Below are 13,723 nucleotides of genomic sequence, written 5' to 3'. Positions count from 1 at the left end.
CGACTTTTACTCGAGTATAGCCTACTGTATTCAATAAAAGACTATAAAGACTTTCGATAAAAAACAGAAGAGAAAACACTTCGCCGTTGTCAACGCTTTGAAAGTAAGTAATTAGCGAAACGAGGTTAATAAAACTGATACCGGGTTTTCACTCTGCTTGAGATCATGATTTTTTTGCGTTTTATTTCGATAACTTCACTGTCTTGATCGTTGTTATTCACTCGCACGAAAAGGAAATGAATCGTCTTGTTTTCCAACTGTTCCAATTATGAGCTAACAATATCAAAATTTTTACTAGACGTAGGCTACTGCATGCGTAAAACTAATCCTTTCAAGCAGCGCTTCTAATAAATTCGGTTTGTGACCTATTTGTTAACATAAACAAGACAGTAAGCTTAATCAATAATCATAGACTATTTTAATTGAGTAAAATAGCGTTATGGTTATATGACGTCATCACCTTTCTCGCCCCCCAAGGTTTTTTGAAAAGTCGGCGCCTATGGACCAAACGTCCTGTCGACCAAATGTCTGTCGACCAAACGACCGTGCACCGTATTTTGTATCTCAATGACAACAAAACTGTTGAACAATTTTTCAGTACCGTATATGGGAAAAGCAAGTGGTCCAGCTGGAAAAGTCGGTCATTTTACATTGAATCAACGTCTGCAGATGTTGTTTAAATTTTGCAGATGTGTCATATTTTGCTTTTTGCGAAGCAGTGTATGAGAGTCACAATTTTTACAGTAGTCTTATTGCCTGAGTCAAAAAGGTATACTGTATGCGAGAGTGTATTGACATTAGTCTTTCTTGTTCCTCTCGTTATACTCACAAAACTTGATACCAAACTCAAAAATGAAAGAAAAATCACGGTCACCGAAAAGGCAAGACAAGGAAAATAAAAGAAGTGAAAATTATAAAACGCAAAAAATGTCATAATATTTGAAGTGGGCGACTTTTCGCCTTGTTCTTCAACGATTTAGTTGTCATGACAATAACTCAGAGATGTTATGAGGCTCCGAGCCTATGCATTCCACTGCGTTTTCTAACGAATTCAGCTTTTTACCAAAGAAAAAAATTTGAATAACCTTGCTGTCAAATGTCAATGCGATACCACAAACTGATACCTCAAACCGCAACATCACAAGACATTGTTGTTGTAAAAGGGGAGTTAATCACACGCTAACAAACCTCTTTTACAACTCTATCACTGTTTGGTCAATGACATCATTCTTCATTGAAATTTGTGAAATATTTCTATCCAGTGCAAAAAGCGACGTTACTTAGCTTGGCAATTTTTAACGATAAGATAGTTGTTATACTTTCAGTTATGATATTCTCAGAATTGGCACAAGCCCTCTGTTTAATTTATTGTGCAAAACGCTTCATTATGTTGTGCCTTGTTGTTATCATGATGTCACAAAAGCAATGAAGATGCAAGAATGAAACGTAACCAATATATAACATTTTAACAGTTTTGTGAAATCAAAATACGTCTGGGAGCTTTAAGGAGCTCTTTGTTATTTAATTTGATTATTATCATTGCTTATTTTTGTAACACTAAAGTATGTACGTATCGGTAAAAATGGCGGTATTGATAAGTCTTTAGTGATAATAAAAATCATTTGGAAGTTTGGTTGAACTTACAGGTGAAGTTTTAATCAACAGTTCCTGGATGATGGGGCCGATATGGTTTGAGGATATGGTTCTGGAAAGCTCAGGCAATTGTGAAGACAACTTCAAAAGTTCACTAAAGTTTGATGAAGCCAATTTTATCACTGCTTCACTTTCGTGATCCTGTAGAAAAAACAAGGCTAAAAATAAGACTAGGCAAAATCCCCATAACTAGCACATAACCTACTCAGTAATGTCGTCAAATTGTCATGGCATACCGGTACCAGCAACAGGATTGCGATACGTTACTTGTCCGACAGATAGTTTATTAACTTTATTGCCCTATCTGTTCAAAATAACTGGATTGGTGGTAATCAGAAGAGTGTCCTTCTCTGAATCGGTACGCATGAGTTTGGTGTCCTGTCGAGTCATAACAAATACTTTTTAAAAGTGGCAATAAACCTTATTCCTAGTAATAAAAGGTTTCTGCAGACTCTTAACCTCAGTTCTGGCTTCTCGGTGTTATGGGAATTGCTAATCATCAATAATTGTAGGATCCATGTGAGAGGATTCAACCAAACGTATAATAATCAATAAAAAATCAACCAGGTTTGGTAACTACAAAAATTTATTGGTAGAGCTTTCGCCGCCGTAAAGGCGGCTTCATCAGTACTCTTATTCAAATAGAATCATATTTGAATAAGAATAATTTCTATTTGAATAAGAGTACTGATGAAGCCGCCTTTACGGCGGCGAAAGCTCTACCAATAAATTTTCGTAGTTACCAAACCTGGTTGATTTTTTATTGAACCTTATTCCTGATTGGCTTTCAACAAATGAATGGGTTCAGGTACTTTGCTGGACCTCTAAATGGCAAACTAGTTAGACAAAATAAGATAATTAAAATCGTTACAGGAGCATTTGAAATGAAAACAAAATTACTGCCACTCTATCAAGAAAACGAAATCCTAACTGTAAATTCCACTTATAAACTAGAAACAAGCAAATTTATGTGCAAATTTTATAATAACAAACTACAGGAAAACTTCAAAACTTTCTTTACACATGTATCAGCTATTGATTCGTATAACACCCGACGTTCAAGCTCCAATTCGCTTTATACTAAACAGGCAAATACCCAATTATATATTTCAAAAAAGTTTAAAATGCATGGGAATCAAGGTATGAGACAGTTTAACCCAAAATATGAAAAAAAGACATGAAAAAGGCTACAAATTTTTCGGTAAAATGTGCAAAACACACTTCATCAATAATCAAGAGCTATAGAAACGACATCCACCACCTGACTTTATGTCCATTGTTATTATTTTTCGTATTTCTGGCGTGTGTATCTGTATTTGTTTGTTTTTTCTGTTCTTCCTTCCTTCTCCTTTTTTGTGTCAATTTGCTATTAAAAAACGCAATACTTCTTCCGTATAACTGTTTGAATGAGAGAGTGCAGACTCGACGACCTCCTATGCCTTCAGGGCTACGGTCTTTCGCACTCTCTCATTGGATGCACACTGTACGTTTTTGTTTTATGTACGTTTTGCATCCAAACAAAAAAGAAATAAAATGACCATCCATCCACCTAAAATTAAGGTGGTCATCATCATGCCAAATTAAATAAAAAAGCTATTGTTGCTTTTGCCAAACTTTATGTAATAAAAATGTTGTGCAAGTACTGTAAAACCTCAATTAGTAATAATCATAGGCGTCGAAATAGGGTGGGCCGGGTGGGCGACGCCCACCCAGTGCCGGTCTTAGGGTATTGCGGGCCCTGTGCGGAATATGTTTTGCGGGCCCCAAGGACAATGATCCAATTCAGTAACGTATTTAGAAACGGGAGGGGGGTGTTGACGGCGTGCTCGCTGAAGGCGACACCCAGCGGCGGGCGGTCTGGGGGGCCTCCCCCAGAAAATTTTGAAAAATTACTTTGAATTTGGTGCATTCTGAGAGCATGTTTAACAAAAATTTGGGTATGAATATTACTGTAAAATGGTGCTGTCCGGTGGCATAGCAAAAGGATAAGATCATGTTTTCTTGGGCATTTTTCAGAAATAAAGCTAAGTCTCTATGTTTTCTTGTTGCTAATTCCTGGCTGAGATATTTGAATGTTTGGTAACTAGCTCTTTTAATGTAGTTTCATTTAAAATTAGGCAAACTTTGTTTTAGAGACATAGGTTGATCGCTTTTTTGCCAGATTATTACAGTTTTAGTATTGATTAATTTTGTCCTTGGTTGATCAAAAAACGATCTTATTCCGGTAAGCCACTAACTTTTATGCTTTAAAGTTAACCCATAGTTTAGAAAATGTAAACAGACGTCATACATCTCGATGAGTATCAGACAAAAAGCTTTAAGACGGTGAACTTACTTCATTTCTGATATATTCAAGTTTTGTATAACGAACCACTGTAATCAGCTATATATAAAAGATTAGTGCAATTTTTCACAGCTGTGGATATTGCAATGTTTCCATGGACTGTACGAGTTAGCTGCAGACTACTATGGATACTAAACAGCTGTAGAGCATTATAGATCCTATACCATACTAATTTAGTGTTGATTAGAAAGCACAAAACACTGAAAGCATAATTTTCAATATCGTGACATCACATGCGTTCCAAGGGGGGAGGGTGTAACTCCCACACTCTCACTTGGCTATGCTACTGATCCAATTTGATTTAAGAAAATCGGTTTACTTTTACTTGGTTGCATAAAGATGCATACAAAGCATGAATGAAAATACATCAAAAACACAATGCTCAACTTTCATGAAATGTGTGCATATTGTTTTATGGGAATATTTAAGCATGAAATATAACAATGCAAAAGAAACAAACCCAACCAAATGTACCTGTGCAGCAACCAGCAAGGACTCCTTATTATGCTTAAATTGGTCGGAATCCATCTGAACTCAGAAGTAGGTACCTAGATTGAAGTTGTTTGAAATGCTTGCAAAATGTCCAGCAGGTTCACTTCAGAAAAAGTTTTTACTAAAACTGCTGGCTGCCAAACTCAAAGTAACCCTGCAACTGAAGATGGGCAATATTCTCTGTCAGAGTCAGTTTCTATACAGTGGCAGAGCAGCATTTAATTAAATTGTTTGCCTCATTCCTGCAAATGCAAGTTAAAACATAATCAAGCAGACTAGAAATGGATTCGTACATGAAACTAAGCCACAACAGGCAAGACAACAAGGGGAAATTTTGAATACGAGTGAAGGTGTTATTATTGAAGACATCGTGCATCAAGTACGTAAACCAAGCAATCATGCATCTTAATACTTTGCGGTGAAATACCTCATGTTATACAAACAAACATATTGAAAAATAAATACAGCTACTCAATCCAAGGAAAAAAGCACGTTGAGATGTATATCTCAATTTATAAGTTAAATATGAAGTATCATATATAACATAATAAAAAAATGAAAACCACTGCACTTGCTATTTGCATGCCACATCTAGTAGCTCAGAGTAAAGACATATTGTAAAACAATTTTAAGGTTATGGTATAGCGCACACTAAGCATGCCATGTAGTTCATTAGGGCTATATAGTGAATGATGTAAAATACATGCAAAAATGCTATGGCCAGGGCCGTTTGAGAAAATATTTATCTGGGATTTCTTATCATCAACACCAAATTTAACTGAATAGACATTTTGTACGCACACTAGCTCTTCGAGCAAAGACTTGGCGTTTACGTCATTTGGGTAAAAATTAGCCAGCACATCACATTTAGAGGAAATCGAGCATTTCTGCTATTGATCTAACATCATTGCAAGCAGCTGGAGTTTGAATAAGGCAAAGCTGACCTCAGAATTTAGTGGAATTAATCTGTTACCACCAGTAGTGACATCATTTAAGATGTTGTCAAAGAAGTAGATTCACTGGTGTCATTACTGCATTTATTCAAAAGAAGTTTTAGCATTTTTGGAAAAAGTACTTTAGGAAGGGATGGAAGTGATCTTCCCTCTCCCAGTTTAAAGTCGTTGAGTATTTCCCTCCAGTGCCGCTTCAAAGATCTAAAATAGGCCACATCTAATGGTTGGGTTTTGTCAGTTGTGTTGGGGGGTAAGCAGAGAAACCGAACATCATGTTTCTTACACAAATTTATCACTTCCTTATTAATGTGAGCAGCTAAGTTGTCTCCTATTAGACACTTTATCCCAGTTTGTTTCTTCATCCTTGGTAGCGCTAGTCTTTTGAACCAATCAACAAATATATCTCCTTCAAACCATCCCGATTTTGACCTATTGTACATGGCATGCTTTGGCCCTCCTGTTACCCAACCAGGGTATAAATTCTGTGCTCTATAGACCACATATGGTGGTAAAAGTTCACCTGTGGCATTACCACAGAACATCACACTGTAAGAGTTTTTGGTTGCATTCATGACTCTCTCTGGGTATTTGACACCTCTTTTAACAATGCAGGAGCGCTTGCCTGGATCATCCACCAAGCAAGTTTCGTCATAGTTCCACAGGTTTTCAGGTGCAACATCTTTCACACTCTTCTCAAGTTCATCAAAATACTTGTTTATCGTATCAGCTGTTACATTGGCACGGTTCATTTTTGTTGTAGGCACAAGTCTTTTGGTCAAATTATTTCGTCTCATAAATTCCTTTATCCATTTTTTTCCACATCGAACACCATTTTGAAATTGTGCAACAGTTTTATCCATTGACACCAAGTATTGCTCCACCATCATTTGTACATCTTTTTTATCCATTGGTAGTCCAAACTCAGCAAATAAGATAATGCGTGAAGCAATTACCCTTTCTTCATCATTTGTGAAAACAGTGGGACGACCAGTTTTTCTTGAATGTAACCCTTTTAATTTCAGTTTAATTTGTGACCGTGGAATTTTATACTTTTGCTCTGCTTTTCGTTGACTAATTTTTCCTTCTCCAATTTCCTCCAAGCATTTCTGCAGAGTTTCATCAGTGCATCTGCGATATGTGCGCTTACTCATGATAACTACCAGTATAATAAGTTAGGCTATGGAAATTATCTGTAGAAAGATTGAAAGTAACTGCACACTATTGCACTGAATCAGCATCAACACCATGCATTAACCTCTGAACAGACACAACCTTACTGCAAATGCAATGTGAGACAGCCATTAGCCAAGTTAGTGGTCTCTGCTGTCTTGCCACTAAATCAACTTGCAAGCTGACAAGTATGGACAGGACAAGTATATATAGACTAAATCAACTTAAAAGCTAACAAGTATGGACAGATACGGACCAGACACCTATTTATCTCTGAACATGCTATTTTCTTGTTAAATAAATAGCATTATTGCTTCATTTTGTAAATTTCAAGGTTGTTCCAAACTTTGGACCACTGGGCTAAAGTTAGGAAAAAAATGGGCTAAAGTTAGGTGCTTGATTGAAAATGCCCAATAACCTGTGTCTGTAATAATAAGAGTTAGATGGGTGTTGCAATTAGTTTTGGCAATGAATACATGATACTTTGCTCCAACTTGAGTAACCGCAAGTCAACTGTGTGTCAAGAAACCATACCCATTTTGAAAGTGAATAATTTCATGTCGATTGGCTAGATGTCTTCATGAACCCATATCAGAAGCTAGGTTTAAGCAATAATCCAAATTATATCTATTTCTTGTAAGTATATAAAATGCAGTTTCAAAAAATGCAGAGCAATTTTACATAGCTTTTTATTTTTGTTTATTTATTTTGTTGAAAAGTTCATATTTGCGTTTGGGATAAAGTATGGTCCAGGGCTAATGTTAGGAGGTTTTACGGTATATCATCAATCTTCTTTTTCTTGCTTATGAGACAGCAATTCGGGTAACATCTCCCAATTGTTGCAACCAGAGCAGTGTCTTCATATATCATCAATCAATCACAGGATTATATTACTATTCAGTGAAAAAAATCCAAGCAATGAATAAGTGTACAATGTAGCCTACTGCACAAACTGAATTATACATATCTAAATACAATAACAAGTAGCCTATATTAAGATTTAAAAATTGTTTAGGTTGGGTACTACAGAGTAATCAACTTGAAACAATTTGAAAAGATCCGGGCCCCTTAAATGTTATTTTTCAACCCATGGCATAACAATGACATTTTAGTACCGTACTGGAAGTAACATGTATCTAAACACAGTTGCCACAAGATTGAAAATTTTGGTTTCTGTTGTCACTGAGCAATGTTAAACATTTGGTAGCCTACATGGCGTTTTGAAAAAACCTAGGCCCTTCAATATTAGATTTTAAAAATTACATGCATAGGGCATAATAATGATAGTTTAATACTGGAAGTAACATGCATTTAAATTTTCACAAGAGTTAAGTTTCCTGAATTCATAGAATATTAAGTGATTTGATACATGGTGTTTTAAAAATCCGGGCCCTTTAAATGATTAGTTTTAAAACTACATATCATATATATGGCATAATAACAATGGTTTTGTATAGAAACTAACATGTATTCTATTTAAATGCAATTGTCACAAAACGAAATTCTGTTGTCACACTGCCATGTTAACTATTTGGCACATGGTGAAATGTCGTGGGGGGCCTAAAAGCATGCAAAGGTGGCCCGACGCGACAATTTCAGCACTTGCCTCACCCTAAAGCCGTAACTGACTTTAAGGATACCGGTACTTGCTTGGGAATCGAATTGAATTTTTTCCATTGGACATGACAAATATTACCGCATTTTCTGAGTAAATTGCGGGCCCCCTAATTTGCGGGCCCTGTGCGATCGCACGGTTCGCACACCCCAAAGACCGGCACTGCGCCCACCCTGCCGTGAAACGAGGGTGGGCAAAATATGTTTCGCCCACCCTGTTTTCATGACACTTATGAAGTGTTTGTTATAATTATTTCCGTTTTTCTTAAACGCTGGACTATCCAACTAACTGCAGCGCTACTTCTTGTTTTACGCTATGTCTCTCGCAATGTATCCGACAGAACAAAGCAATTTCGCAACAATGCTGCGTTGAAAAAAGGCGGTACTCACTGCATTGTTGTTGCTACAGCAACTGCCACAGCTGGCAATTCCTGGTGAGAGAAAGCCACGTTTGATTTTTTTCTCCGAATTTGCGTCGGCAATTTGATTTTTTCTCCGAATGGTTTCACTTTTGTTACGTCACAATCAAACTTCAGTTCCCGGTCAGCGTAAGGGAATGTGAATATGACATTATAATGAACATGACAATAAAATAACCGATACAAACTAAAGACGTACTAAAACAATCGCTTTTACAAATCAAAATGCGGCAAATCCGAAGGCGCCACTTTAAAGATAACAGGTCACGAGTCACGCGCTTTTTAGGTTGCAACGGAAAACATAAAAAAAGTTTGTTTAGTTTAGCAGCGCTCATAAGATCGCAAGGCGCAAGAAAGCAAACATCCAACCTATTAAAACTTAATTGCTGCAGCGACGCTAAACGCAGTCTTTGTGAGAATGACTAACCACACTTTTCGAAATTAGCGTCTCAGGCAATTGCCGAGGTGATTGTAAGGACCACAAGATTACAAGAAAAAAACTAATTTTCTTAGACTACACCAGACTAGGAATTTGATTCAATCCTACTATTGCTGGATGTTTTATTTGGGTTACTCCTACTTCGCCGGCGCTTAGACACGTACCCAGCTGGGAGACTCTTTTGTAAAAATATCACCCTATTTGCATTGACTTAACTCCAGTAGACGTCAAATTATTGGAAGCATCTACTCCTTGTTGCGCCTCGCTTTCCGTTATCTCGTCTAGCTGATACAGCATCTGATAATACCGATTCTGACTAGTTCATCAAACAGACTTTGTGTTGCTCGCAGTGTCCCAATTGTGCCGAAATTATGTTGGCTTATAAGCTTACATAAATCGAGGCGATCTCGCAGGGAGCTATGTCACCTGTACCTGGTTGAGCAATTAACGTTGCTGTATGATAATTCAACGTCGCTACATGTCGAATTAGTGTAAAACAAACGTAAATTTCTTATTGGGCATTGTTGTTACGCAATATAACCCGACGGATAAATTAAATCGATTTGTGCTGACTCGAACGTTGAATCAACCAAAATTACCTTACTTTCCCCTCCCCGTGAGTTTTTTAACGTGAATTACCGTAACAGCGTGCGTATCGCGCTGCTCGCTTTATCACTACTTTTGGTATTATTACATCACAACAAATCAATCAATGCGTTCGTAATAGACTACTCAAGTATATTTTTCGCTTTTCGTTTTACATGTTTTAGTACAATCTTTTCCTACTAAATATTCACAGTAATTGCCGAGGCAATTTCAAAATTTGCCGTTTGGCCTCGGCAACGCTTTTGCCGAAGTAAAAATATGCTCATTTCGAAGACTGAACCATTGCGAATTTGCAAACATACACATTCAATGAAATCTGTTTGAAAAGTACCGCCCACCCAGAATTCCTCTCTTCTAAGAAAAAATCGACGCCTATGGTAATAATAGTATAAAATTAGTCATAAAATTTATGTAACCAACCGTTACTGCAATCTGTGCAGTGACAGAAAGCCATGATATTCCGTGCTTTAAAATCGAATCGGTTTGACATTGAGACAAGACTCCACCCATGATTGCCAATCCCATCCATCGAGTGCTTGCCACTCGAATCCATGAGTTGACACTTCGAATATTCTCACTCTGAAAGAGCAAAAATGTCACAACACCATGTTGAACTTTATGAGCACTCTTATATGTAATTACTTCTTCAACAGAAGTTAATCTTTCATAATATCTCGTCATAAACAGCAATCATAATAGATACCAGTAGTGTGAAAAATGAAGATGGTGTTATGGTATTATAATATCTTTTTATGCTTTTAGTGTTTTTATCTTGTGTTTTTAACCTTATTTTTGAAGAGTGCTCATAAATTTTAATTTGAAGTTCATAAATAATGTTAAAAACACAAGATAACATTAAAAGCATACAAAGATATTACATGTTACCGTAGGTCTAAGTCAGGCACCATCTTCATTCTTCACGTATATACTATTCATTGTGATCACTCTTTATGACAGCACATTAAGATTAACTTTTATAAAAAAGTAATTAAATATAGTATTTGGGACAAAAAAGTGTTGCAATCAATATGCTAAAAACCATGACATTTTTGCAATGTTACTTTGGCATTACACCAGATCAAATGATTTTGGTGTCAAGATAAAACCACTAAAGTTAGATGGATTGCATTTTATTGACTGACAGGTTACAGATCACAAGCAATGTGTATGACTGAAAATATAACATGAAACAATTGAAACATTCTCGCAGAAAGGTCAGTGTTTAAATTATATTTACCTGTTTTTCATTTTGCTGATATATAAAAGGAAGAATTAATTCATTCAATTCTCCATCAATAAGGGCAATACTTGCCATCCTACATCAAACGCTGAAAATATACTGTTTAAATTAATTTGAGCTTTTTTAACCAACATTGGTCTGTAATAGATTTGTTTGCAGCATTAGTCCACTGTAATGTTGCATTTTTGCTAGCCCCAGAAACAACTATTTTTTTTTAAATATAAATGTAAGTTTGTTCAAAGTGGCTATTTCAAACCTGCACCACACATTCATCCCAAAAATATTTTGTGATGTATAGATATTTTTGGCAAACATCTACATTACAAATGGCATTTAATCACAACAAAAAGTTGCTATCATCTAAACAACAATTAAGACATTTTCTCCAAAAAGTTTTAAAATACAAGTATATATTCTAACTTTTAATAGTTTTCCACAAACAAAATTGCAAGTGAGTTACTTGTAACATTTTTCTAAAGAGGTGTTTAATTCCAAGATGGTAACAATCAAACTTAAAATTGTTGTGCAAAGTTATAAAAAATAATGGGATTCCACAACTTAAATCGGTTGACTGTATCGAAATGCTTGTTTCCTTAACAAATGAAATTACTGTGGCTTGAAATGATATAGCGCAGGGGTTCCCAACCTTTTTTACACTGTGGCCCTCTTTGAAAATTTAGAAACGTCAATGGCCCCCCCCCCCCTAATATTATTATTTTTGAAACAAACGGGAATAAAAGACCATTTCATGAAGATTTGGGCAAAATGTACCAGTATTTTTATTAAATTTTAATTTATTTCGATATATAGTGTTGGAGTGGACTTAGAGATACTAAATTAAAAAAATTATTATTTTTCAAATTTTTCCTTGGCCCACTAGCAGAGATGGGATGCAACCTAGTTCGTACCCTGAACAGTTCGTACCCTGAAAAGATCAAGAGAAAAAATTAAAAAAAGCGGAAGTCGCTGATCGCAGTTTCCGCAAACATTTTAAAATTTTCCCCCTGAAAAGATTGAAAGAAAGATAGCACAAAGCCGAAGTCGCTGATCGCAGTTTCCGCTAACCCTCGCTCATCACAGTTTCCGCAAACATTTTTCCGCAGTTTTCGCTAACCGTAACCATAGACTAATCTATGCTCTAACCCTAACCTTTGCTGATTGCAGTTTCCACAAACATTTTTCGGCAGTTTCCGCTTACCCTAACTCGGCCCTAACTCTAACAATCGAGTAATCTATGCTCTCTAACCCTAACCCTCGCTGATCACAGTTTCCGCAAACATTTTTCTGTAGTTTCCGCAAACCTTTACCCTAACCATAGAGTAATCTATGCTCTAACCCTCGCTGATCGCAGTTTTTGCAAACATTTTTCCGCAGTTTCCGCTAACCTTTACCCTAACCATAGAGTAATCTATGCTCTAACCCTAACTGATTGCAGTTTCCGCAAATATTTTTCCGCAGTTTCCGCTAACCCTAACCCTCGAGTTTGTTTGCGGAAACTCCAATCAGCAAGTTCGGCTTTGTGCTATTAAACTGCAATCAGCGACTCCGGCTTTTTTAATTTTTTCTCTCGAACTTTTCAGGGTACGAACTGAAGGTACGAACTGAAGGTACGAACTGTTCAGGGTACGAAGTAGGTTGCACCCGCAGAGATGTACGTAGTCGTATACGCCACAAATTCTACGCTGCATACTTGCGGCGTATACTTTTTGTTACGCTAACAGCCACATTTTTTTGGATAGTTTGCGCTTGAGGCTACGCCGTAAAGTTTTTGCGTTTTTTTAGCGCATAGCGTCAACGCATCCTACTTTTTAATGTACTTTTTTCACTATAACACGCCAACACCTTCCAGCGCTGCATTTGATAGAATGTTTTCAATGGGCAAAGACATATTGGAATCAAAACACAGCAAAATGTCAGATGAACACTTTCAGATGCTTGTGTTTCTTCGTGGAAATTCAAAATAAAACTTGTTTGTTTCGAGTGGTTTATACCATGTGAATGTTTGGCACCTAGCAAACAAAATTAGTTTACGCTAATGTATGTGCTGACGCCGCCAACTTTTTTTTACAAGTTACGTTGGCGCATTTGGTGTATGGTTTTTCGAACGTTTGCGTTTACGCTGACAGCGTCAATATTTTTTGTATACGCGTACATCACTGCCCACTAGGGGGCCATGGCCCCCAGGTTGGGAACCCCTGATATAGCGTGTAGCTTTTTATCAGTCTATATGCATCAAAACTAGTAATTGTGCAGCCTGTTTTGTGATACTGGTCTACTTCTTCAGCAACAAAGCTTTTTTTACTACTTGTAGCCCTCTGAGTACCATAACTCTTTTTTAACTAATTATTAGGAACAAGGCTTTCTGGAATACAATTGAAAACTGATGGATGTGATGCTGGCTTTAATTTACTGTAGTACAAAACTTTTTCACAATCTGTGGGCCAGTGCTTATCACATACCGGTACTGCAATATCTTTGCTTTCCGGTATGTTATCTCGTGGTATTGACTTTAACCAGCGCTCTCTCTCTTCACTATCCTTGGGTAAGCGATACATTGAAATTTGTTCATTTCCATCGTAACCAGATCTACATCCAGTAACACAACACTTCCTACCCATTATCACTTATCACATTAGGGCTAGCAGTGTCTCTAAACTACAGGTATACAGAAACATATATGTTACTTTCAAAAGCACACAATTCAGACTAATAAAAACCTCTAAAAAAACTGCAGTGCCTAGTTTAAATTTGTTGTTATTAAGTATATTTAGCTCCCTAAATAACAATGCACTC

General features: G+C 36.7%; 1 protein-coding gene across 1 annotated transcript in view; it reads right to left on the bottom strand.

Moving 5' to 3' along the window:
• Positions 1-13,402, bottom strand: part of LOC145782306 (proline-, glutamic acid- and leucine-rich protein 1-like) — a 43,277-nt gene extending 29,875 nt beyond the window's left edge. Inside the window, exons 1-4 of the mRNA XM_082594096.1 lie at positions 13,390-13,402; positions 10,928-11,029; positions 10,111-10,269; positions 1,645-1,794 (exon numbers count right to left, since the gene is read on the bottom strand). Coding sequence (XP_082450222.1) covers positions 1,645-1,794; positions 10,111-10,269; positions 10,928-11,005 — 387 coding nt within the window. The 5' untranslated portion in view covers positions 11,006-11,029; positions 13,390-13,402. The remainder of the gene's footprint in view (positions 1-1,644; positions 1,795-10,110; positions 10,270-10,927; positions 11,030-13,389) is intronic.
• Between the last annotated feature and the right edge of the window lie 321 nt (positions 13,403-13,723).

The sequence above is a fragment of the Aplidium turbinatum genome, chromosome 13, assembly GCF_918807975.1.
Source record: "Aplidium turbinatum chromosome 13, kaAplTurb1.1, whole genome shotgun sequence".
In the NCBI taxonomy this organism is placed as follows: Eukaryota; Metazoa; Chordata; class Ascidiacea; order Aplousobranchia; family Polyclinidae; genus Aplidium; species Aplidium turbinatum.
The sequence above is the reverse complement of the archived record's forward strand: the minus strand, read 5'-3'. Positions and strand labels throughout refer to the sequence as shown.